General features: G+C 41.7%; 3 protein-coding genes across 4 annotated transcripts in view; 2 read left to right on the forward strand and 1 right to left on the reverse strand.

The window, feature by feature from the left end:
• Window positions 1-10,604, forward strand: wsb2 (WD repeat and SOCS box containing 2). Its single transcript, XM_057831611.1, has 9 exons — window positions 1-218; window positions 290-461; window positions 1,818-2,002; window positions 2,414-2,545; window positions 6,643-6,743; window positions 7,371-7,567; window positions 7,645-7,734; window positions 7,791-7,907; window positions 7,989-10,604. Exons 1-9 carry the CDS (start codon window positions 185-187, stop codon window positions 8,167-8,169), a joined length of 1,209 nt encoding a protein of 402 aa, XP_057687594.1. The 5' UTR covers window positions 1-184; the 3' UTR covers window positions 8,170-10,604.
• rfc5 (replication factor C (activator 1) 5) lies at window positions 9,209-27,151 on the reverse strand. Its single transcript, XM_057831612.1, has 11 exons — window positions 26,917-27,151; window positions 22,478-22,542; window positions 21,538-21,674; window positions 21,392-21,471; window positions 21,247-21,320; window positions 16,867-17,026; window positions 16,313-16,394; window positions 16,109-16,238; window positions 11,575-11,652; window positions 10,701-10,755; window positions 9,209-10,633 (listed from the first exon to the last, which is right to left on the reverse strand). The coding sequence occupies exons 1-11, from the start codon at window positions 26,961-26,963 to the stop codon at window positions 10,534-10,536; spliced, it is 1,008 nt and encodes a 335-aa protein (XP_057687595.1). The 5' UTR covers window positions 26,964-27,151; the 3' UTR covers window positions 9,209-10,533.
• The window catches only part of LOC130913199 (zinc finger protein 852-like), a 9,101-nt gene continuing 8,386 nt past the window's right edge, over window positions 26,845-27,559 (forward strand). The window contains exon 1 of one of the 2 annotated variants that reach the window (XM_057831613.1): window positions 26,845-26,920. The gene's annotated coding sequence lies outside the window, so the exon portion shown is untranslated. Of the gene's footprint in view, window positions 26,921-27,147; window positions 27,401-27,559 lie in introns of those variants that run through there. The other variant, XM_057831614.1, reaches the window with a different exon arrangement.

Raw genomic sequence — 27,559 nt, forward strand, 5'->3', positions numbered from 1 at the left:
GTGACCGGTGGCGTCTTTGGGAAAACGGCGTCATCCACACCCAGAAGGCGTCCCTCTCTTCCGACGGGAGGCACGGCGACTGCCGCCGCCGCCGCAGCAGCAGCAGCAGCAGCCGAGTCGCGCCTCATCTCCACGGACGCCGAGAGGGCAGGAAGCTAAAAGATGTGAAGCGACGAAGGCGAAGATGTGCTCCAAGGCGGCAGAACTCGGGCCGACGGGTACGCCAATACGTACTTCAGCGTCCGTGACCTGATAGAGCGCTCGTTTATTGTTTTTTTCTGTCGTTCAGCCTCTTCCGACCCGGCGCTCATCCTGGAGCTGAAGACCCGGCGTCCGCCGTCGTTAGAAGGTCGGCCCGGCTGCGAGACGTGGAGCGTGGATTTCTCCCCCGACGGAGCTTGGTTCGCCTGGTCCATGGGGCACGGCATCGTGTGGGTGGTCGCCTGGCCCCTCGACTCGCAGTACGTCTCTTCGAAACCTCGATTCTGGCCCGGTTCGGACCGCGAAACGACTGCCATTAGTCACAAAAATATGACTTTTCTAATGTTAAAAGCGAATGAGCGCTTTTTCAAAACGCACTACAATGTTATTACCTAATCTGAAAACAGTGACACGGGGTGAATCATTGACGTACCAGCTCCACGAGGCGTTTAGGGAAAACTCGGAAATTTCAAAACTGTGGCGAGGTTTGAACATTTTCAAATAAAAGAAACATTGTATTCTCGTTCCTTTAATGTCTAAAAATGTTACGTTGTGTCAAAATTTAAATAGACTATATAAAAGATGGGGTAAAAGAAGGTGGAGCGGAGACTACTGTTGCTTTTTTTCCCCATAAAAACGACCCCCCCCCCCCCCCCCCCCCCCAAAAAAAAAAATCATCAGGATATTTTTTATAGGTAAATATCACGTTCTACAAAATAATAGCATTGGTCCAAAAAAATGATGCAAAGACTTGTTCAGTAATTGATAAGTTTTAACTTCTCTGTGCCAGGCAAAACTTTTGTGCGTCAATTTTTTTTTTTTTTTTTTTTAAATCCAAGCAGTTATATAGCTGGCACTTTAAAGGTGTCCAATAACATCAGGTATCAGTTTTGTGCCGGTATATGTACGCTGTGTTATAAATGAATGTAGGATTGAACTGACCACCATAGTTAGTTTTGCCTTGGCTCACCTCTTAAATGAAGATTTGTTACATGAGGGATAGACCCTAATCACTCACAGTGCAGCAATAAAATGAAAAATCATGAATTCTTAACCCCTCATGTATAATGACTGTCACCAGAAAGAAGTAGTCTCTAGGAAAAGTCATAAAACACATCATTGTAATTGAAAATGTGTGCAAAATCCATCTTGGGGATTGTCATGGCACATTCTATGATTTCCTGCCTGTATTTGTAATACTTTGGTCGCCCCCTAGTGGCTCTTTGGGGTAGCATTTTATTGGAATTATTATTATTTATTATATACTGGTGGCAGAGTGGTTAGCGTATCTGCTTCGCAGTTCTAAGATCAAGGGTTCAATCCCAGGGTTCTGGCCTTCCTGTGTGGAGTTTGCACGTTCTCCCCGTGCCAGCGTGGGTTTTCTGCGGGTACTCCGGTTTCCTCCACATTTGGAAAAAATGCATGGTAGGCTGATCGAACACTCTAAATTGTCCGTGGGTATGAGTGTGCGCGCGAATGGTTGTTCGTCTCGTTGTGATTTCCTTTGACTGATTCCTCTGGCCTCCCGCTGATAGCGTCGTATCCATATCGGCTTTTGATCTCGATACGGTCTGACCTTTGAGCCCGTGGCTGAACCGTTGACATTTTCTGCACAGAGAAGATCGGGACGGCGAGGCGGACCGAGGAGATAAAAGCTTCAGTTGCGGCCATCCCGTGTGGGGGCTGGCCTTCGGCCCGCGACTTCCCGACGAGTCGGACCCACGTCACGGCGGCGAACGGACGCTTCTTTTGGCGACCGGCTTGGAAAACGGCCTCATCAAAATCTGGAACGTTCTGACGGGTGAGCGCGCTCTCGACTCGTCGCCCGCGGCATCGCTCCCGAGATCCGCTCGGCAAAGAACAGGTTAAAACGAGCGCTAGAAAGTTCTGACTCGGTGGTTTTTAGTACATCAGAGTATTTGCCTTGACGGGAACGGCTGTCCAATCCGTTTGAAGTTGGCGGAGCTGGCGGCCAATGACAAATTGCGGCCAGGTAAATTGGATGGATGTCACGGTCGTCGAGTATAAAAGGAATTGCGTTCTGTCATCAAGTCCAGGCACAGAAAAGAATTCTTTGCTCAAAGTAGAAATACAGTTTCAGCTCAGATCCAAGTCATTCTAAGCGCAGGGAGTCCCGGAGTTCCGAACGAAGAGGGTTTTGGTGTGGTGTAACTTTTCACCATGTTAACCGACCCGTTTTTGGTTTGTCAAGGCGTGGCCGTATTGGACCTTCACGGCCACGAGGGCGTGGTGCGGAACCTGCTCTTCCCTCCCAACGGGACGCCGACGTTGGTGTCCTCGTCTCGCGACAAGACCCTGCGGGTGTGGGACTTGGCGCGCAAAGGTGCGTATCTGTAAAATAAAGACTTCTGAGCAAGGGCGTAGGTTTTCCTAGGGACATAACACTATAGGAACTTTTCAGGATGCTCAAATTGTCTCCACCAACTTTAAGTTAACCTCATTTGCATGATATTATATTATGACTTCAGTTATATAGGTCATTTAGATACGTTGTAAATGACCCTTCCATTATTAAGTGAATTACAGTACTTTATGTTCAGACTTCAACTTTTCACTTGCTGAATGTGCCCGTCCACCTCCCCAAACACATGTCTGATTGGCTGATGACTCCTCCGCCCCCTTCATAGACAAAGCCTATTAGATTATTTCCCGCCAGCAGCAGCCACTGTAAGTCATGTAAAAAGACGTCAATGTTACGGAGGCGGGGAACACGCCACTCATTTTGCTGCTGAAAGTCCGACCTGCATCAGAGTTGGCATGACATTAATCTGTGTGAATTTCTCAAACTCGAGGAGGAAGCTACTTTGAGAGAAATATCCACCTGCACGTGTTTTGTACCGTTAGTGTCAAAGGAAGTGACCGAAAGTCAACAGGAAATGGCTTGAAATGCCCCAAAATGAACTCATTGGCTGCCACAGACGCCCAATCCGTTGAAGTGGGAGGGACGCCAGTGATAAACTCACAGCAAGTGTGAACGTTCGTATCAGCCGATACAGATTTATTTTGCATGAATTATTTAGCCTATCAATTAATTAGGTTCATATTGGTGAGGAATGTAGCCCTGAATCTGTTTGGTCTTATTCATGTACTGTCCCCAGCAAAAAGTGTACCTGCAGGTTACGCTGTTATATCGTCCCTCCCAATATTAAGATCAAACCTACGCCCTTGCTTCTGACATGTTCGCCGATCTTAAAAGGCACACAAAAATGTGCGTTCTATGATTACAAACACACCAAAAGAAATACAGAACTGACATGTTTTAACATATCTTGAAAACAAAATCTGATCGGGTCAGAAGTTTAAAAAAAACCCAAAAAAACATCCTTACCACAAGGAACGGTGCTAAACCTACAAATAAATAATGAAATCAGTGAAACCCCTTCCCTTGAATGACAAATTGGTTTTGTGTATATCATCCTAAAATATTTTTTCCCAGTCAGTGCTGTACATTTCGTTTTTTTAATGTCTAAAAATGAAATGAACTTGATTGATTTACTTACATAAAAAAAAAAAAAAAAATTCTAGCTGAATCGTTTTAAAATAATGACATTTGCATTTTTTTCCACAGCTTGTTGTAATTTGTATAAAAAAGGGGAAAAAAACCGTAATGACCCATTTCATTTTTAAATACATTTATACAGTACTGTATAGAAATACAGTGCCCTCCATAATTATTGGCACCCCTGGTTAAGATGTGTTTTTTAGCTTCTAATAATTTTTTTTATTCAAATAATATGGGACCTTAATGGAAAAAAAGAGAAAAATCCAACCTTCAATACAAGTGCATTTATTCAGTGGGGAAAAAAATCCCAAATAAAGCAATAATTATTTGACATCAAATAATGTGTGTCACAATTATTAGCACCCCTGGTGTTAATACTTTGTACAACCCCCTTTTGCCAACAAAACGGCACCTAATCTACTCCTATAATGTTTCACAAGATGGGAAAAGACAGAAAGAGGGATCTTCAGCCATTCCTCTTTGCAGAATCTCTCTAAATCATCCAGGGACCTGGGTCCTCTCCTCTGTACTCTCCTCTTCAGCTCACCCTACAGGTTTTCAATGGGGTTGAGGTCTGGGGACTGAGATGGCCACAGTGGGTATAAGGTGCTGTCTACACGCCAACAAGCTGTTTGGGAGGCATGCAGAGAGAAAACCTTTCCTCACTCACAATCATAAACGCAAACGTCTGGAGTTCGCCAAGCGGTATTGGGGCTTCAACTGGGACCGTGTGCTTTGGTCAGATTAGCCAAGATTGAGCTTTTTGGCAAAAAACACTCTAAGTGGGTCTGGCGTGCCACGAAAGATGCGCATGCTGAAGAGCACCTCATAGCCACTGTGAAGTATGGGGGGGGGTCAGTGATGCTGTGAAGCTGTTTCGCTTCCAAAGGCCCTGGGAACCTTGTTAGGGTGCATGGCATCATGAATGCTTTGAAATACCAGGACATTTGAAATCCAAATCTGTTGCCCTCTGCCCGAAAGCTGAAGACGGGTCATCACTGGGTCTTTCAGCAAGACAATGACCCTAAACATATGGCCAAATCTACACAGAATTGGTTCACCAGACACAAAATCAAGCTCCTCCCATGGCCATCTCAGTCCCCAGACCTTGTTTTGTTGGCAAAAGGGGGTTGTACAAAGTATTAACACCAGGGGTGCTAATAATTGTGACACACATTATTTGATGTCAAATAATTATTTCTTTATGTAGGATTTTTCCCCACTGAATAAATGCACTTGTATTGAAGGTTGGATTTTTCTCCTTTTTTCCATTAAGGTCCCATATTATTTAGAGAAAAAAAAATATTAGAAGCTAAAAAAACACATCTTAACCAGGGATGCCAATAATAATAATAATAATTTATGCGCGTGCACGCAAAAATATACTGTTGATTTGGGGGGGGGGGGGGGGCACAGCTACTAGCAAAATGTTGATCGTCCAATATATCCAAGGTGTTCATCATCATTGTGCTAACTAGCACAATACAGTGCTGGCCAAAAGTATTGGCACCCCTGCAATTCTGTCAGATAATGCTCAATTTCTCCCAGAAAAGGATTGCAATTACAAATGCTTTGGTAGTAATATCTTGCAATGAAAAAACACAAAAGAGAATGAAAAAAACAAATGATGATCATTTGACACAAGACTCCAAAAATGGGCCGGACAAAAGTATTGGCAGCCTCATACACTGCCAATGGGAAAACTCATTGGCGGTGTATCAAATACTTGTTCTCCCCACTGTACTTGGTAGCACAACCGTTAGACAAAATAACTGCAAAAAACAGTGCTGTGGGCTTGACACTTATTGATGACACTGCGCATGGTAGACACAGGAACATTCAGGTCTTTGGAGATGGACTTGTAGCCTTGAGATTGCCTATGCTTCCTCACAAATTTTGCTTCTCAAGTCCTCAGACAGTTCTTTGGTCTTCTTTTTTTTTTCTCCATGCTCAATGTGGTACACACAAGGACACAGGTTGAGTCAACTTTAATCCATTTTAAGTGGCCGCAAGTCTGATTTAGTTATTGCCACCACCTGTTATGTGCCACAGGTAAATAACAGGTACTGTCAATTACACAAATGAGAGAAGCGTCACATGATTTTTTTTTTTTTAAAAAAAAGGTGCCAATACTTTAGTCCGGCCCATTTTTGGAGTTTTGTGTAAAATGATCATGATTTCATTTAACTTTTGTGTTTGTTTTTTTTTTCTCATTACAAGCAAAATAAATGAAGACATTATTACCAAAGCATTTGTAATTGCAATCGTTTTCTGGGAGAAATGGAGCCTTTTCTAACAGAATTGCAGGGGTGCCAATACTTTTGGCCAGCACTGTACATACTCTGCCAAATATACATATCCATGCTGTATACATGATCAAATCCAATGTAAAACACTCCAACTTTGACAAAAAAAAATTGTTAACGTGTCAGAGGGGAGAAATGGACACACAAAAACTTGGGATTTGCAGTGGAGTTGCTTCAAACCCACGCAGCCACCCATAAATTCTTGCATCTTTGGACTCAACGCAAGATTTTCAAATAGATTTTTGCCAGCTAATGAGTTGACGTCCGTCCCTTTGAGCTCGGCGGTGAATGCAATAGCACCACCGCACTCGCCAGTAAAATGTCAGATGGCAGTAGCTGTGGAACTCCCCAAAAATTGACTGGACTGTTATGGATTGTGCACATTAAATCAGCAGCAGTAGTAGTAACATGAAATAGAACATAATACACTAAAGTACATACATCAGTAGGGTAAGATTTGAAGCGGCTCCATCCAGTCACCCCCATGAAAAATTTCTGGAGGTGCCACTGGGTGAACGATAGCGTTTCGGTAGCGATCGGACATCTATCGCCGACGACGAGAGCCGTGAGTTTCAAGCCACAGCGTGACGGTTTGTCTCCTTGTGCGATCAGGCAAGAATGTTCACGTGCTGTCCGGCCACAAAGACTGGATCAGCTGCTGCTGCGTGTCGTCGGACTGCAGCATGATGGCCACCGTGGGGCGCTTTGACAGGGTGAGTCTCTATCTTTAAGGTTCATGGTCAAAGCAGGGGGCAGCAAAGGTCTCTCTCTCTCCCAAGGAAGTGGTGATGGCCAAATGAAGCTTTTCATTTGCTCTAAGGTGCCCACGAGGTTGAGAATTGTATGGCTATTTAAGAAAGCGATACGTGATTGTTACTCTACAGCAGGGGTTCCCAACCTATTCCACTAAGGCACACTGTGGGTGCAGGATTTCATTCTTACCAAACAAGATGACAACACTTTTTCCCCAATCTGGTGTTTTACAAGTGCAATCAGTTGATTGCAGTCAGGTGTGGCTTGTTTTAGCAGAAGCCTCATTGGTTCAACTGTCTCTGCTGGATCGGCTGGAACAAAAACCAGGACCCACAGTGTGCCTTGAGGACTGGGTTGAAAACCCCTGCTCTACAGTATACGACAATACTTTATGAATATATCATTGTGATTTACAAATAATAGGTTCTATTAAGTTATGAAAATACAACATTTTATGGGGCGGGGGGCTCAGAGCCACAAACCTGCGCCCTAAGCAACCACCGAGCTAGCTCACCTATAACCGAATGTAACCCATGAAGCCAGAGAATGTCGCAAATTGACATGCTCTCTTGTGCACCGGTTCGCAGATGGTGTGCCTGTGGAGCCTCCGCTCGTACACGCTCATCCGCAACCTGACGGGCGGCGCCCACAAGACGCTCTACCTGCTGTCGGCGTGCGACTTCTCACCCGACGGCGCGCTGCTCGCCACCGCCGCTTTCAGCGGGGCCAGCTGGTGGATCGACCTGTGGGACCCGTACACGGCGGAGAAGCTGGCCACGCTCGTGTAAGAGAACTCCAGATGAGGGGTTGAATGTGATTTTTCAAAATTCACCGGCGACTAAACACGGGTCGCTTTCACAGAGACTACTTCGAGGACTACGGCCAAAACCAGATCTCGTCCATCCAGTTCTCTCCCAGCGGCTTGAACTTGGCCATCGTGACGGACGACAGGTGAGTCGACGCGCGTTCGGCCGACGACCGATCTCTGACTCGATTGGATGACGCAGAGCTCTGGGCATCTGGGAACCCGGAAAGCCGGGCCTGAGCATGCGGACCGAAGCCGACCGGGACTCCAACGGCCTGTGCTGCAAATACCATCCGCGAGGGGGAGTCATCGCCACTGGGTAAATTTTTTGTTTTTTCCCAACTGGAAAACGCATCATCTTCTATTTGCTATGTACTCAAGTAAGTGTTTTGATGCTCAGAACCCGCGACGGCCACGTGAGGTTTTGGCGCGCGCCGCGCTCCGTCCCGCCTCTGCGCCACCTGTGCCGCGCCGCCCTGCGCTACTCGGTGTCCACGCACCAGCTGGAACCGCTGCCCCTGCCCAAGCGCATCCTCCAGTACCTCACGTATCGCGACATCGCCGCCTCCCACTTGCGTTAATGGCAGGCGGAGCGGGGAGAAAAAAAATTGCTCTTTTTTTAAATGATTCTTGCACTAGCACCATTTGATACTGCTGCTAATTTATTGAATTGTAAACTGTAATGCAACACTACTGTATACATGCATGTTAATAACTTTGATTACAAATTTGAAAGGCATTTGGTTTTGAGGTTCATTTACAATAGGCTCATTCCTTTGAGCTCATTAGAAAACAGATCTAAAGAGGAGTATGAAAGAAAGATGAAACATTTTTTTCATGGTATATAGCAGGGGTGGGCAAACTATTCTACAAAGGGCCGCCGTTTTGTTCCGACACATCATGAGACAGACTTTCACCAATCTGGTGTCTTACGAGTGCAATCAGTCAGGTGCTTCTTGTTTCCACTGAAACCTCATTAAACTGTCCGTGCCAAATCAGTCTGAACACAGACCAGGACCCACTAGGACACAGGTGTCAAACCAATTCCAGAAAGGGCCGAGGTGGTGCAGGTTTGCGTTCCAACCAATGAAGAGGACACCTTTTCACCAATTAGAGCTTTTACATGTGTAATCAGTTCAACTTTGTCAGGTGCTGCTTGTTTCAGCAGGAAGTTCATTGGTTAAACTCTGCGCATTATTGGTTGGAACAAAATCCAGCACCCACTAGGCCCTTTCTGGAATCGCTTTGACACCTGTGCACTAGGACCTCTTTGCCCACCCTGGTATAGACATTTAAGCCACTTGTTTGAAGACACCCACTTTTTACGCCACGATGGCACCATATATCCGCTCTGAATATATGATCTATTTGGTGAAGGGTTCACGTGTCCATAGTAACCAAACTCCACTCGATGATTGCACGTCCAAAAACGGAGCCATCGGTCGGTCTGCTTTTAAAAGCCAGTCATTCTAGTATTTATTGCACTTTGCTATATTACTTCTGCTATGTAAAATACGGATTATAGGAAGGCTAGAATCAATAAAATGTTAATCATTTGAGATGAGGGCTGTCCGTCATATCGGACATCAAAGGAAGTTGGCCGTCCATAAAATTTTGCAGTTAAAAAAAAAAAAAACGCACTTCATTTTGGTTTGTTGCTTGGGCAAAACAAGTCATCTACAAGAGAATGCAGATAAGCTTTGGTTTCTAACTCTTGAAGGCCTGCAACATGAAGCAATTGTCAGAAAATCTCCAAAATTAAAAATGAGGTCTTATTGGAACTTTTCAAATTTGTAAAAAAAAAAAAAAAAATATTTAAAAAGTAACTGCTCTACAATCCTTGCTAAATCCAGATTTTTTTTTTCCTCGTGGAAGCTGCAGATGCATGTGTTGACTTGCATCCATCAATTTAAGAAAATTCTGAATATCTCAAAATAATGAAATTCAAAGTGTATTAAATGTGATCATAGACTTCATAATGATATGGGCGGGACACATTCCCCAGACACTGCGCCACGCCTTCAAGTAGGGGCCGTTGTCCCACACTCCGCTTCAAAGTCGGTCACAGTTATTCTCAAACACATGCAGCGATCCAACACCGGATTTAGGATTGAAAAAGTATGAAAGCTGTACCGCATACAAACAGGACGGATTGTCTCAGGAGTGATTTGTTCAAGGATTCAAGGTAATTATTATAGTTTTCATACCAGCCATGCATTTTGAAATGTGAAAAAAATCAATGGGAGAATGGGAACCGCTACTGCATTGGCATTATACTTTGCAATATTTACATCAAATAAATGCTATCTGCACGTTTTGTTTTTGCTTTTAACCAAGAATAGACTGTTTTATGTCCATATCTATAAAGTATTCAGAGGTTTAAGCATTTATTCACAAGAATTTTCAATGAAAAAAGCTCTTTGTGTTTCCACTCGGTCAGCTTTGACGGAGATAGGCCCCTTGTACCTTCAATAGTACATTATGAAGTCTATGGCCCCCTACTAATCGGCCCCGTCAATATATTATGAGGTCTATGACGTGATATATTTGGCTATAAAGGGTTAATGGAACATTTTTAGCTAACACTTGGTTTAAGAAAGTTTCATGTGTACAAATGGTGTATATTTGATGAAATCCTTTTTCGTTTGTGTAGAAAAGATCAACTTTTTAAAAACCAGTGAACTTTGTGGTGGAAATTTAATAAAACCTCATTGCATGCTATTGATGGCGCTAGATGTCTCTGAATCGTTCAAACTGTGAGGACTGACTGATCGCTCGTTTCAGTGACAGCCAATCAATTCAATGATTAGGGTTAAAAAAATACAGTCATGTAGCAAAGGGTTCAAAGAAAAAAAGTTGTTTTTTTTTATCCAAAAAGTTGTATTTTAATGAAGTCTGACACTTCGACCAAAAAGTTTTGACTGAAACGGGGGACTCGCCGTCCGTCAGCGGGCCTCTTCGACCACCATGTCGCGTACGGTCTGGAACGCCGCCACCATGGAGCTCAGTTGGATCTTCTCGTTGGTGCCCGACGCCAGCCGGTGTCTGGACAAGATGCAAAAGGTGAGCGGGGAGGGGAGGTGAGGGGAAAGGCGCTCGTTTGGCGACTTACTCGACATCCGCCAGTTTGATGAGTAGACCCATCCGCACCGTTGAAGGGAAATCCACTTCAAAAAAAAAAAAAAAGTGGCCTATTACTCATCTGTGAGCAAATGACTTTTATTGGAATGCTTCTTGAATAATAGGGCCAAAGACAATAGAACTCAGAGATCAAAGTCGTCCTATCAATACTGTTAGCCATATGATTTTAATCCCGAACTAACGTAGCGCTTCTGTTAAAATCAAAATGGCGAGCATCTTGCTTTCACAAACAAGAAAATCCTTTCCCTTTTGGCTCATTTCGCATTTAGTTCTATATGCATGTGATATCTACCGTAGCATCACGTGGGCATAGTTTGTAGGCTGTCGGCCGCAGTCAAGTATTATTGGAGCCACCTAGCATCGCGTTTGCAACGGCGTCAATAAGTCACCGCAGTTATTTATCCGGGGTCAACGTGGGCGCGACCGATTCGGGGCTTTATTTATGAATGAAATGTTTATTGTCATCATCGGTATCATTGACAGTTGCAAAATGTGATATGATTCACCCCAAGAAAGAAAGAACCGAAGAAAGACAAGGGCAGACGGGAGAAGCATATGCTTATCAAGACCCGTCCTCCTGCAGCCAAGGACGCACAATCAAACATGGTAGAGTTGCATACATCACATTACATGAGCTTTTCTTGTTTTGTCCCCCCCAACTTGAATTTTCTTACCAAAAGTTATTGATTGCTATAGCACTTAAGCAATATTGTCGATTAGTGTGAGTTCATTGATTAGGGTGATTGTCAGATTTATGTAGGGAGGGATAGCCAAGGGAGTCATGGATGCATTATCCAGGATCCCCGGTATTTTCAGATAAGATTCCCTCGTGGTTTTGTGCTTACCTCTGTGGATGAGCAGGTGGACTTCGGTGAGAATGTCCTGCAGCGCTAAACCTTTCAACGTCTTCAACGCCAGGATCTCTGGTGGATAGGTTAACATTAAATTAAACTCGCGGACATGTTTTCATGCCATTGCATTAACATGATTGCTGCGTCACGATCAGATAAAAGGATGAATTTCATGTTTTGGTGTGACACGTTTTGACGAGCGAGGCGCTTTCCCATTATGACGTGATGTCGCTTCCACCAAAAGAGCACTGCGTTGCCCATAGCGGCTGCCTCGCTATTGAGGCCGGTGGTCAGCAGGAAAAAGACACATCCTGAAGGATGTCCCAGCCTGCATCACAGGAAGAGTACTGGCCTTCTCTCCTCTCCTCACCTCACCTCACCATTTCCAGGACTAGTTTATCCAGCCATTGTCAGAGGTGGGTAGTGTTGCCAAAACTTGGACTCAAGCATAAGTAGTGTCACTTCAAAATAATAGTACTCAATTCAAGGTACTCATCCAAATAAATTGTAAGTACAAGTAAAAAAGTATTTGGTGAAAAGAATACTCAAGTCATTAATAACTGCTTACAACGTGTGATTTTTTTAAGCAATGGTATATTTTTTTCCTGAGCACATCATCTATATGAACTGTTAATATGATTCTGTACTGTAGCCATTGCCATGACAATATTGGACAAAAAAAATAAACAAATCCAACTAGAAAAAAAAACCTACAGAAATGAAACCTCACCTGTCCATAAATCATGCCTGCCCTCTAGTGGAGAAAACATATTTCCTACCATGAATTTCAAACGATCAAGTCTCTGGTTTTCCATGGTCTATCGTTGCCAAATAAAAACTGGGAGCTTGAAATCGAACCATGTTTAGGCCTGTGGCCATAACAGATTTTAGTAGGCGATGTATTGTCTCAATAATTATTGCCGATTATATGTGATATTATTGTCCATTTTTGGAAGCAATTCAACCACTAATGTAGTGAGAATACACCCTAATAAATTACTCCTTCAAATTGTTATTCTTAAAACACAAACTATATTCAAAACAATAATTATTAAAAAAAAACACACACCACACACACACACAATGCATAACGAGTCATTTTGAAAGCTAGCCAAGTGCAAAATATGAAACCCAATGCCATTTAGAGCTCATCAAAAGTCTTTGTTTGATCCAAAATGACTGCCATTTTGTACTGCAAAGTGCTGCCAAATGATTCATTGCCAATTGATTTTTCATAATGGGTGTCATTTTAAAGCTATTCTCTGAAGTACCGGTATGTAAGATTAACTCCAGAAATCTTTATTTTCATCGTGAACATAACACACTTTTATTTTGAAATGTTCACCGGAGTACCTTCGCCAAGCCACTAACCATAAGCTTTACACTCTGTAAAAAAAAAAAAAATGTTTTAAACGGGAAAAAAAGTCTTTTCGCCATGCATGTAGTGTCAGAAATTGTTTTTTTTTTTCTTGTTTGTCATGATTGAAGTGTCACCTTTTAACCACAATTTTGCATTTTGGAGAAGACTGCCAATGTTTCATAGCAAGCTAAAGTGGTTAGTACTAGGGATGCAACGATACAGTTAAGTCACGGTTCGATACGATTTTCAATACGAGGGACATTTTCGATTGGATTCAATACACTTAATGCTCTGAAACAAAACATACAAATGTTATTATTACTTTATGTTTTATTTTGCTAACAAGCAAAAATAACATTGCCATCATATAAACAAGCATTTTAGTGCATAATATTTGTGTGCTTACTTTTTAGTGATCTGAAGAAATTTTGTATAAAAGTGCTGAGAATAATCTTTACTGTTTGTAAAGTGAGGCGGGGCACACTGTTGATTGCTACAGCTCTCCTAGCAGCTAGGTTTACCACATGAGCAAAACATCATATTTCTGGTCCAAGTCAATCTGTGTTACGTACAGAGTTAACAACATTTGCAGCATTATCTATAGTCACCGGTATGGATTGATTTGGTCTGCTTAACTTCCATTCAGTCATGGCGGTTTTTAATTCATTGATGTAGTATATGGACTACGCGTCCCATGATCACTCTGGGCTCGCGCAGCCAATGGCATAGAGCAGGGCGGTAAACCGAAAATTTACCGTTACCGAAATTCTTCACGATGACCGACGTAATTTTGACCAGTCGGTAAATTCGGTAATTTAATAAATGAAGAAAATATAGTCTTTTCATCCCGCTTTGACTCTGTGTTGTTCGGCTATGTTCATTCCCCTTTAAGAAAGCAGACAGTGTGCTTACATTGGGAGTCACATGGTTTTCAGGAAGCCAATCAAACAGAAGCCCGGTAGGCTAACGCTAGCTGCTAACGCTACAAGTAAACGGGATGAAGTCGGGCTTAAGTTAGCTTCGCCAAACTTTAAGTAAACTCTTGACAGGTTCCAGATAGGGATGGAAAAACCGAGGCTTTCTGAAACAATGAACCACTTTTAAGACAATTGCCCTAAATTGAATCACTGTTTGACACACTGCAAGAGCCCCATCTACTGGATAAACAGTGCACGTTTCTTTTTAAAAGTAAAGTTGACAAATTGCCTCAGCATTACATATCTTCAATAGAATTACCGGTAAGTGGATGTCGTCTATTTCAACCAGGAGATCGTGTCGTCATTAAGTGTGATTTACACAATTAACGTTGACCTCTTTAAGCCTGTGTCATTGCTTTTGTCTGTGAAGATGTGTTCAAAGCAGTATTTGTAATATACGACAGTGCTAGTCTTGTAAGTGGCTCGTCCTAGATGACAGGGAGTAACTATGTATTGTTTATTTTTTGTAAAAATTACAGTACAGTAAGCACAGTGCTTGGGAACAGGAATATTATTTATTGCATACTGTAAGGATTTCCAAAATCATAAGATGTAAATAATTGAGCTGAATAAAAGAAAGGAAAGGTCTGTGAAACATTTTATTTTTTAATTAAGTATAATTTCTGGGGGGCGGGTGGATGTGTCGTATTTGTATCTATTCTAAATATCTAAACGTATGCCACTATCTAGTGTATAACAATGCGGAATGAATTTAATGAAATTCAATTGATGATATTTTTCAAGTCATACAAGCTGTTATAAATGTTCACACAAGAATTCTTATTGTTTACAAGATTTTTTTTAATACTTAATGTTTAGACTGCATGTGCAATTGTTAAATTGAAAGCTGGTAAATAAATTTAACGAGAAACTGTTAATTTGTATTCCATGCATTGATTCAAATTTTCAAATTATATAACAGTTTGCTTGGGCGAATTTATCGTCATTTATCGTTATCGAGGTAAATCTGCTCAATTTATCGTGATACGTACTTAAGGCCATATCGCCCAGCCCTACAATGGCATGGGATCTAATGTAGCACATCTAGGTTGCTATTTGATGATATGTAGCGTGTGCGCGCGAGCATTGTTGGGGCATTAAAAAACGCCATAGAAGTCACGTCTGCTCATTACTGCACAACACTAGCATATGACAATCGACTTTCATAAACAGGACGAGTTTGAAGTATAGCGCTCTTAATTTGCCACTCAATGTTCATCATGTAACCGTGAGTTAGCTCTGTGTTCCAGAGTGTTAAGCAGTCTGGTGTCAGACCAAGGTTACGCGTAGCAGCAAAGTCGGCAACAATATATTGGCAGGCAGTGCTGTACATATCCGTAAAGACAGTCTTTGTTAAATATGTACGAATGGGGATAGGGTATCAGCTAACCCTTTTCAATTGTATCGAATGGTTTTGCGTATTGAATCGAAGGGGGCATATCAGATTGTTGCATCCTTAGTTAGTACATAGTCTTTTTTCCATTAACCTCAATCTAGCAATGCTAACGTTTTACAATGATCGTGTTTTTTTATATTTTGTATGTCTGAACTTTAATTTTATGCCGTGTTGATGACCAATAAACATCGGTGAAAGGAACTGGAGTCTCCTATACAATCAACTACGTGCGCGTGTGCCGAGTGCGCGTGGCACATGCAAACACACACACACACACGCACATTGTATGCACGTGGCGATAAATAGTAGCCAGGAAAATGACCGCCCTCATTTTTATTTACCGTGCGATAAACTGACTTATTGCGACAGGCTTAGTCATGTTGACTCAATGTCAAATAGTTTTCTTTTTTTTTTTTTGGCAGATGACATGTGACCGAACACGGTACGCTTGTGGGCGTTCATGTGACTATTTTGTTATGTCCAATAGGTATCACGGAGTCATACGATGGTTTTGGCCACGTCTCACGTTAGAAACTATTGTGGTGGCAAAAATCAAGTCTATCAAAACTAATATGTAGAATAATGACGTAACAACTGTAAGTGTAGCCCAAAGTAGCGGAGTATGACTCGTGTTTCTACTTGGCAAATTTACTCAAGTCAAAATAAAAAGTATGGAGTGGCAAAACTACTTTTAAAGGAGACAAAACAAGTAAACATTACGACCCATTACCAATTGTTGTACACTAGAAAAAAGCTGCTCAAGTTTTAAGGTGAAGTCTCAGAAAGTCGACTTACGCTTGTACGCGGTGTTGAAGTCTTTATTGAGCGACCAGTCCAGGATGTTTGCGATGTCCGAGCGCAGCGGGTGTCCCGTGCACGTGTACACCGTGTCTTCGGTCACGCGGCCGTACGCCATGCTAGTGCTCTGCGCAAAGGCGCGCGTGCACGTCAATCTAAACATGAACATGGCCAAGTGGAGTCAATGGCGGTGGAGGCAACCTGCAGGATGTTGAGGGATCTTCGCATGTCACCCGATGATAAAGTCACCAGTGCCTTCATCCCATCCGGAGTGATGTCCACGCTTTACACAATGAAGACATTTCACACAATAAGTCTCACACCGTTAAGCCATAGGTTAATTCAATTTTTTTAGTAATAAAAGCATGATCACCAGTGTTTGGGGATTGTTATGTTTAAGACTAATTTACACATTGCTGACCATTTTCCTTATATTTAAAATGGATGTAAAAGTCAAAACCAAAATAAACTTTCTGAACAGGTTTTGAATTGAAATTTTCATCAACACGTTCAAGTCCTTAACGATCTAATACCACCCACCGCTACCTCATGGGAAAAAAAAAAAAAAAAAAAAGTTCTTTAACGTGAAATCAATTTTAAATCTGACACAATGATCCCTCACGAACGCTGTTAATGGGGACCAGAACCGACCGCATTGGTGAAAAACCATGAAGTAGTGTCATCCCCCCCCCCCGCAAAAATGATGAGTGGAATGGCATGTGCTGACTAAAGCGTGAACCATCCGAGCTCCAAACCTTTCCTGCTGGATGACGTGCTGCAGTCTAGGTATCATCTGGTCCGGCGACAGCGGTCCAAAACGGAAGCGCGTGCAGCGCGACTGCAGCGCCGGGATGATTTTGGACAAGTAGTTGCAGATCAGGCAAAAGCGCGTGTTCTCAGTGTACTTCTCCATCACTGAAAGAATGCAGCATGTAAGACACGACATTTAGAAAGTTGTCAAGCTGTTTTTTTTTTCTTCTTTGTCCCAAACAGCAATTTTCCAAGGACTTGTTGAAAACATTTCACTTCATTTCCAAGATTGAAAACATGCCCTATTTTTCTGGGTTGGGTTGAAGAAAATGACAAACTCCCTTGAAATGAGGTTAGGGTTGGACTTTATTACAGCTGTCCCAACTAGTCGACGTCATCGATGACATAAATGCGTCGACGAGCACAACATCCCGTCGACGGTTAATGAAGGGTTAAAAATATGTGTGTGTGTGTGTGTGTGTGTGTGTGTGTGACAGGAGACAAAAAACGGGCAGATAGAAGCACTCATGATCTACCGGTAACTAACGACACGTTATATTAAGGTTGCTTAGCTTGTCACAATATCCAATGAGTCCATTTATCGCACGGTAAATAAAAGCGAGGGCGACAATTTTCACGGCTGTGTTTTATCGCCGCGTGCATGCATATACACGCACCGGCCACTTTATTAGGTACACCTGTCCAACTGCTCATTAACACTTAATTTCTAATCAGCCAATCACATGGCGGCAACTCAGTGCATTTAGGCATGTAGACATGGTTTAAGACAATCTCCTGCAGTTCAAACCGAGCATCAGTAGGGGGAAGAAAGGTGATTTGAGTGACTTTGAACGTGGCATGGTTGTTGGTGCCAGAAGGGCTGGTCTGAGTATTTCAGAAACTGCTGATCTACTGGGATTTTCACGCACCACCATCTCTAGGGTTTACAGAGAAAAAGAAAAAATATCCAGTGAGCTGCAGTTCTGTGGGCGGAAATGCCTTGTTGATGCCAGAGGTCAGAGGACAACGGCCAGACTGGTTCGAGCTGATAGAAAGGCAACAGTGACTCAAATAACCACCTGTTACAGCCAAGGTAGGCAGAAGAGCATCTCTGAACGCACAGTACGTCGAACTTTGAGGCAGATGGGCTACAGTAGTAGAAGATCACGCCGGGTGCCACTCCTTTCAGCTAAGAACAGGAAACCGAGGCTACAATTTGCACAAGCTCATCGAAATTGGACAATAGAAGATTGGAAAAACGTTGCCTGGTCTGATGAGTCTTGATTTCTGCTGTGACATTCGGATGGTAGGGTCAGAATTTGGCGTCAACAACATGAAAGCATGGATCCATTCTGCCTTGTATCAACGGTTCAGGCTGGTGGTGGCTGTGTAATGGTGTGGGGAATATTTTCTTGGCACTCTTTGGGCCCCTTGGTACCAGTTGAGCATCGTTGGAACGCCACACCCTACCTGAGTATTGTTGCTGACCATGTCTATCCCTTTATGACCACATTGTACCCAACTTCTGATGGCTACTTTCAGCAGGATAACGTGCAATGTCATAAAGCTGAAATCATCTCAGACTGGTTTCTTGAACATGACAATGAGTTCACTGTATTCAAATGGCCTCCACAATCACCAGATCTCAATCCAATAGAGCATCTTTGGGATGTGGTGGAACGGGAGATTGGCATCATGGATGTGCAGCCGACAAATCTGCACCAACTGTGTGATGCCATCATGTCAATATGGACCAAACTCTGAGGAATGTTTCCAGCACCTTGTTGAATCTATGCCACGAAGAATTGAGGCAGTTCTGAAGGCAAAAGGGGGTCCAACCAGTTACTAGCATGGTGTATGTAATAAAGTGGCCGGTAAGTGTATTTGTGCGTGTTGATGGCCTATGAGTCTCTAGTTCCTTTCACAGATGTTTATTGATCATCAACACGCCGTAAAATGAAAGTTTAGACGTAGAAAATAAGGAAACATTTATATTAAACACTGTAAATGTTAGCATTGCTATATTGAGGCTAATGGGGGGAAAAAAGACAACCTACTTCAGCTTGCTATAAAACATTAGCAGTCTTCTCCAAAACATGAACTTCAAACATGGTGACAATTCAATTATAAAAAATTGCTGATTAACAGCATTTGCAAACGAAAAAATGAAAAAAAATCTATTACTCACACCACATGCAATGACAAAAAAAAATTCTTAATTTGCGACGTGTAAAGCTTACGGTTAGTGGTTTAGCAAACGTACTTCTGGTGAATGTTTCAAAATAAAAGCATGACATGTACGTCATTTATAATGATTTTATGTGAATCCCACATACTTCAGAATCTACATCAAAAATAGCTTTAATATGACACACTTTATGAAAAATCTGATTGGCAATGAATCATTATTATAATACTGTTATATATAAGTAGTATACTATACTACTAATGCTAGATTTTTGTTTTTTTTAAAGAATTGTTTTGAATCATGTTGGAAAGGCAAAGTCAGTGTTCTGAATGTTTACATTCCATTCTTTTGCACTAGTTAATGTTATCAGCATTTGACCTCATTGTTTATTTGGGATTTATTATTGTTGTTTATGTGTTTATTTGTACTTTGATTAAGAATTTAAGTGTTCTAAAATGTTTTTGTGAATTAATAAGCGTCAACAAAAATGTCATTTCTAAATTAGTTTAAAAAATAAAAAAATTGGATTAGTCGACCAATCATAAAAATAGTCGGCCAACTAATCGAGAAAAAAATAGTCGTTTGGGACAGCCCTAGACTGTATCTGAATATGAAAAATTGTGTTTTGTATTTGGGTTGCAAATGATCCTTTCAAGGATCAAGGAAGCTTTAAAAGGGGCGTCGGCGGCGCAGGTGGCCCACCATCTGAAGGATCAGGGCTTAGATTCCGGCTCGCGCCATTTCCTTGGGCATAGACTTCATAATGATTGACGGGTCAGATTCCACCTTCACTGCGCAACGCCTTTAAGTTAGGGGCTGCCCTACAGCTCGCTTCAGTTATTCACAGTCGGTTCTAGAGTCAATACATGCAATGATCCAATGCCTGATTTAGGATTGAAAAAGTACGAAAACTGTACCGCATACAACCAGGAAGGATTGTCGCAGGAGTGATTTGTTCAAGGATTCAAGATCATTATTATATTTTTTTGTACCATGCATGCATTTTGAAACGTTGTGAAAAAAATCAATGGGAGAAATTAACCGCTACGGACTAGCATCATTCTTCGACAGATTAATGTAAAATAAATGCTAACTGCACGTTTTTTTGCTCTTTTTACAAATAATTGAGACTGTTTTACATCCATATCTATAAAGAATTCAGGGATTTAAGCATTTATTCACAAGAATTTTCACCGGAAAAGTTCTGTTTACATATAGGGTTAGGGTTTACACTAGCATCATAATTCGACATATTTACGTAAAATAAATGCTAACTGCACGTTTTTGTTTTTTTTTTTTGCTTTTTACCAAGAATTGAGACTGTTTTACGTCCATATCTATTTAGAACGGATTTAGGCATTTATTCATAAAAAATTTCACCAGAAAAGCTGTTTAAATCAGGCGGCCGCTAGCTACATTCACTAACAGACTACCAATATACTTCGACATATTTACATAAAATAAATGCTGACTGCAGGTTTTTTTTTGGGGTTTTAACCAAGAATTGAGACTGTCTTACGTCCATATCTATAAAGAATTCGGGGATTTAAGCATTTATTCACAAAAATCATTCATTCACAAGAATTTTCAACGAAAAAGCAGTTTACATCAGGCACCCACTAGCTACAGTCGGTAAAAGACTAGCATTGTACTTCAATATATTTACATAGAATAAATCCTAACTGCACACATTTTTTTGCTTTTAACCAAGAATCGAGACTGTTTTATGTCCATATCTATAAAGAATTCAGGGATTTTAGCATTTATTCACAAGAATTTTCAACGAAAAAAAGCACTTTGTGATTCCACTCGGTCAGCTTTGATGGCCTCGCCAACAATGCAGGCCCCCCATTTATCGGCCACGCGCCCAGTGTCCCGTCAATACATTATGAAGTCTATGTCTTAGGCAAGATACTTCACCCTACTTGTCAATAACCTGAGTGAAACATACAGCTGCTTTAGAACAATTTTTGTTCAGACATGTTGAAACTTATCTGTCAAGAGACACATTAACCTTGAGAGATTTATTTTGGCTGTTTTTTTTTTTAATACTGTATTGTTTTGACTCTCTATACCAAGTAAAAAAATGTTTACCATGCTCAGTATGTTTTTTTTCACCATCATGTCACCTCTATGAGCAAATACAGTACAGTCAAGCCGCTATACAAAAGGAAGGCAGAGCCATTAGGTTGCTCACCTCGCCGCAATGCATTCTGGGCGTCCTGCGTCATGGCGTCAGCCTCATCGAGTATCACCAACTTGAACCCTTTCCTAAGGAAGGGAAGGATTTAGAGTTAAAAGTGTACCTGAAACTATTTAAAAATGCCAGGAAACATTCTTACTTGAAGATGGTTCTGGTGCTGGAGAAGCTAAGAATGGGGCCCCGGACCACATCGATGCCTCGGTCATCTGACGCGTTGAGCTGAAAGGCGAGCGGCGACACGTCCGTCATCACGCCGCCAAAACTTTTTGTGAAGGAATGACGTACCTCCAGAACCATGGAGTTGAATTCCTTGTCCTTGTATAGCTGCTTGGCACAGGCCAAGATGGTGGATGTCTTGCCGGTACCGGGAGGACCGTAGAACAACAAGTGCGGCAGTCGATCCTCACTGATGAACTTCCGGACTGAAAAATTGTCGTCGTGCGTTACTCACATAGACATGTTTCATTCTCAGCGCAGTACGCTTGACGGACACCATACAATCGGTCACGTAGCCTAATAACCATTTCCGCCGTGTAGGTTATGCTTTCATGTTGGTTTCTATCAGATAGCCACGTTGCATCCTTATCATATCAGGTGCGACTAGGCATTTCAAGCCAACTCATTTTCGTGGGCAATGCTCTGTCTTAGTGATGTACGATATATGTCGTCAAAACGGTATCAAATGACATATCGTTATAAATGTAGAAGCCCCGCAGCCCATATGGCCTGACTTTAGCACATCAGTTCTGCTTTAAAGTGACCTCTTTACTCTGCATATTTCAGTCATCGAAATTTGGACGTTTGTGAATCGTTCTCAAATTTTCCACGGCCGAATCGCGAATAATCTAAGAATCAGAAATTTCGCACACCTCTAGTCCTAATCAATACTCTAAAAAACAATGTCTGTAAATCTTCGTCGGTCCATGGCAAATAACCTTTTCTCAACTGTAAAAAGACGACACATCAAAAAGTCGGAAAACCGGGCGATCTTTTTTTTTTTCTTGTCGCACGAGTGCCAATTCCGTCGCGGAAAGTCAACTGAAATCGATTCAGAGTAGGCCTCAGGGTGATGCTTTAAACCAGCACGGAACCTTAACAAAACAGTGACGAAACAGGGCCACGGGCACCCAAAACTTTTGCGGTGAAAAACGACCCGTAACATAACGCTCGGTGGAAACTTACTTTACTGTGTCAGTTCTTCAGTTGCTTTTGTGTTTCAACTTACTGGTGCTGAGGATGTCTTTGTGTGAAATCAAGTCGTCCAGTTTCTGAGGTCTGTATTTTTCTACCCTAAAAGAGAGAGAACGAAGAGGTCATTCCTTTTGAACACGGCAGCACACTTAGCATGATTTTACCAACCAATCAGAGGACACAAAAAGATTGACTTAAACGAGAGCCAGGCTCTTGTGTCTCGAGGGAACCGAAAACCCATTGGAAAAGGCTGCATTTGTTTCCCATGACTGAGATACAAATGTGAACTCGTATTTAGGTCAAGTAATTCAACACTTTCAGTACGAACTATGAATTTGGCACCAATAATATTATATTATTAATATAATATAAGATTAGGGATATCCCAAACCAATGACGTGATCGGCACATTTTTCAGAGGCTTGAAATCAATTGTTGTTGGCAGCATGAGCGTCAAAGTGTGAGTGAATTTCAGCGGACTCACTCATGAATTATATGAATGTTATGGAGAGTGATGGCATTAAAGGTGATGCAATTGCAAATGTGGGTGCACCTACATTTTGTACAGTTGTGGTCAAAGGTTTACATACACTTGTGAAGAACATAATGTCATGGCTCTCTTGAGTTTCCAGTTATTTCTACAACTCTGATTTTTCTCTGATAAAGTGATTGGAACAGATACTTCTTTGTCACAAAAAACATTCATGAAGTTTGGTTCTTTTATGACTTTATTATGGATGAACAGAAAAAAGTGATCAAATCTGCTGGGTCAAAAATATACATACAGCAGCGCTAATATTTGGTAACATGTCCCTTGGCCATTTTCACTTCAACGGCGTACCGCAAGTAACACGTCACTTCCGCTCATTAATATTCATGCCATTAGCTACTGTTGCTAAGCAAGGACAAGCCATTGTTTGTCCCTAATAGGAAATGAATGGAAATCGTGTACGAAGGAGACGTTTGCAGCGCTAAACCTACCAATTCTCTCCAAAAATGATGTGCCTGGTGCCAAACTGACTGGCATAGATGTGGAAGAACATAAAAATATTCAGTTAAAGAGATGGCTTGAGTGTCGAAGGCTGAAAAAGACAAAAAAAATGAGCCGACCTAAGCATAGCTTTAGCTTTTTTTTATCGACGCGACTGACAATGACATTCCCCGGTTTCAACAAGCTATCCTTTACCATCAGCCCTGTCTTTCTTATATATCCTCTGGTTGTCCTACGTCTCTTACCGTTCTTGGGGGTAATTTAGTTAGCTTTGTGTAGCGATCGCAAATGCTACTCAGTGACAGCCAACTTACACTTTTAATTTTTTCATTGATAACACATCTTAATCCTATAATTTATTTACACTTCCCCTTACTAAAGTTGTTTTTTATATATATATATATATATATATATATATAACAGAAACGGTAACAGTGGCAGTCTGATACCATTGTAATTTTTTTCAGGTCATTCATTGTCGGACAGAAGCAGTACGGCACAACGTTACGCTAGAAAAATATAAGTAAAAATGTAAAAATGGCTTACCTCTTTGTCCTCTGAAAGACCATGCCAACCCAACATAATGTTTATTACATATGAAACGTGAATGGATTCGCCGAGCTGGTGTTAAAGTCCGCGCAAGTTGATTCGGTCTTCACATTTTTTCCTCCTGAGTTTTTGGTTTCCGGGAACGTATGAACAAAACATCCTTCATGGTCGTAATGTCTAGAGTCGTTTCTGAAAGTTCCAAAAAAGCAATGCGTGATCGGCATGTTCGTTTTTGAAACATTACCGGCGAAAAGTAGCACTTTTTACGTTGGGTCTATGCGAGGGCGCGTCTACAATGTCCCACTTCGGCTTTACTTCCGCTTTACGATGCGACGTCACGGTCTAAAAATAGCCTGCGTGCGGTACGCCATTAGGCGCTTTTGGTAGCCATCCACAAGCTTCTGGTTGAATCTTTGACCACTCCTCTTGACAGAATTGTTGCAGTTCAGTTAAATTTGATGACTTTCTGACATGGACTTGTTTCTTCAGCATTGTCCACAAGTTCTCAATGGGACTTTGGGAAGGCCATTGGAAAACCTTAATTCTAGCCTGATTTGGCCATTCCATTACCACTTTTGATGTGTGTTTGGGGTCATTGTCCTGTTGGAACACCCAACTGCGCCCAAGACCCAATCTTCGGGCTGATGACGTTAGGTTATCTTAAAGAATTTGAAGGTAATCCTCCTTCTTCATTATCCCATTTACTCTCTGTAAAGCACCAGTTCCATTGGCAGCAAAACAGCCCCACAGCATAATACTACCACCACCACCGCGCTTGACGGTAGGCATGGTGTACTCGGGGTTAAAGGCCTCACCTTTTCTCCTCCAAACATATTGCTGGGCATTGTGGCCAAACAGCTCGATTTTTACCACAGAACTTTCCTCCAGAAGGTCTTATCTTTGTCCATGTGATCAGCAGCAAACTTCAGTCGAGCCTTAAGGTGCTGCTTTTGGAGCAAGGGCTTCCTTTTTGCACGGCAGCCTCTCATTCCATGGAGATGCAAAACACGCTTGACTGTGGACACTGACACCTGTGTTCCAGCAGCTTCTAATTCTTGGCAGATCTGCTTTTTGGTGATTCTCGGTTGAATCTTCACCCTCCTGACCAATTTTCTCTCAGCAGCAGGTGATAGCTTGTGTTTTCTTACTGATCGTGGCAGTGACAAAACAGTGCCATGCACTTTATACTTACAAACAATTGTTTGCACTGTTGCTCTTGGGACCTGCAGCTGCTTTGAAATGGCTCCAAGTGACTTTCCTGACTTGTTCAAGTCAATGATTGTTCAAGTCAATAATCACTCACAAGAAATTGCTAATTCGTGTTGCTGTATGTATATTTTTGACCCAGCAGATTTGATCACTTTTTCTGTTAACCCATAATAAAGTCATAAAAGAACCAAACTTCATGAATGTTTTTTGTGACAAAGAAGTATCTGTTCCAATCACTCTATCAGAGAAAAATCAGAGTTGTTGAAATAACTGGAAACTCAAGAGAGCCATGACATTATGTTCTTCACAAGTGTATGTTAACTTTTGACCACAACTGTACATGTGCACCTTCAGAAAAAAGGGAGGTGCACCAGTGCAACCAATGCAAAAACTAAGTGTGGAGCCCTGGCAATATAGTACATTGCAATGTTATTTTTTTCCAATATCATTCAGGCCATATATATATATATATATACAGTGGTACCTCTACATACGAAGTTAATCCGTTCCAGGACCTTGTTTGTAAGTCGAAACGGTCGTATGTCGAGCAGGATTTTCCCATAGGAATACATTATAATTCCATTAATTCGTTCCACAGCCCAAAAACCTTCACTAAATCCTTAAAAAATACTGCTGGTACTATTACAAATGGCAATTACACATAGCAAAACAAATAAATTATAAATCAAAATCGGAACAATAATAATAATAATAATAATAATTCCTGTATTAATGTAACGAATCGGGTTCTAATGTGGTGGACGTTTTTTTGCTGACCCTGAACGCACCACGGGGCTGACGTGCCAGAGACAGACCGGTGAGCTTGAGTTTCACTTTCACTTTGAATGTTTTCTTGAGAACACCGTCAATTGCGGCAGACAGAAGGTGTTTTTGTTTTGAATAAGTTGTGAAATAAATGATAAAAACGTGGCGAAGTTGGCGATTTCTCTGGAGATGTTACCACAATAAGAATTGTCAGCTTAACTTATAAAGACTGGCGAACGATGGTCGGAGGAGGACCGTGGAGATGTATTGTTGAGCCATTTCACGGATGCCCACCCTACGCTCATATTTTTCTGTCATTTGCATCTTCATTTAGAAGGTAAGCGTCAACTTTTTCCTTGTTTCACCACCTGTACCAACCTTTTCTGAAACCAGTGTTGATTTGTCACACAAGAAAATCCGCCGTGCATTCGTCTGCGGTGCTGCCATTGTCGTCGTATTTCGAGCATGTCGTCGGATGTAGAAACAAATGGCGAGTCAAATTTTACGTCGGATGTCGAAAAGTTCGTGTGTCGAAGCGATCGTATGTAGAGGTACCAATGTACGTCTACATTACTTTTTAAAGGCTAAAAAGTAACAAAATAATCCAAAAATACTATGTCATTGCCAAAAGACGCAAAAATAGAAATGTTTTGTACTCCTGGAAAAAGCAGAAGTACTGTAAAAAGTAGAGTATCGTAACATGTATGGAACTTTTGTTCAAATGTTTAAAAAAAAACAAAAACAACAAAAATATTTTTTTTTGTATTGGATCGGGAATCTGTATCGGCACATTCTCAAAATCAGGTGACTCGGCCTCAGGTGCAAAAATATGCAATCAGGTCATCCCTAATTTAAACAGAACATGACATTAAGATAATCAGCGACACAGGTGAGGTAGTCTTGTGATGTTAGCTAAATGAGTACTCGGCATTTAAATGCCAGCGTAACGTGTGACTCACCAGGGTAAGTTTCTTGAATGCTGCTGCGGGTTAGAGGCCGAAGCCATTATTTATCTGTTCAATAAAACGTCCCCGGGATACAAAAACAACCTGACTACGGTGGTCTTGTTTGGCGCGTAAGACTCGCACTCGGAAGTAGTCTTCTTCTTCTGCTTCTTCTTCTGGTGCCGCAGGCAGGTGGCATGCTTCACTGGTGCAATACTGCTACATCATATGTCGGAGTGTGGTTGGTTGGGTGGGTGGGTGGGTGGACCAGAATACAGCATGTGGAGCAGAGCCTGATGTGGACTAACGATACATACAACCATGATTCTATGGAGCCGTACGAGTCTTTCAAACGAAAACCATAAAAATAACATTTTTTAAAAAACCATCGAAATACATGTCATTAAAAATGTATTTACAAGTCCTGTTCACTTGCCATGAACAATTTTGCAGTAGTCAAGCCACGAATCCCCTTAACCGCTGTTCTGCTCTGACTATGGTTTGTATTATTTCTGTATTGAGGTCATTGCCATGGTGCACTTACGAGTCACGACATACAATTAAGACATGGCACGTAAGGCATCATTGCTACGCTTTCTTGAAAAGACTTTTTAAAAAAAAAAACAACAACAACATTTGGTCACAATTTAAATGATGC

This window comes from Corythoichthys intestinalis, chromosome 3 (genome assembly GCF_030265065.1).
Source record: "Corythoichthys intestinalis isolate RoL2023-P3 chromosome 3, ASM3026506v1, whole genome shotgun sequence".
In the NCBI taxonomy this organism is placed as follows: Eukaryota; Metazoa; Chordata; class Actinopteri; order Syngnathiformes; family Syngnathidae; genus Corythoichthys; species Corythoichthys intestinalis.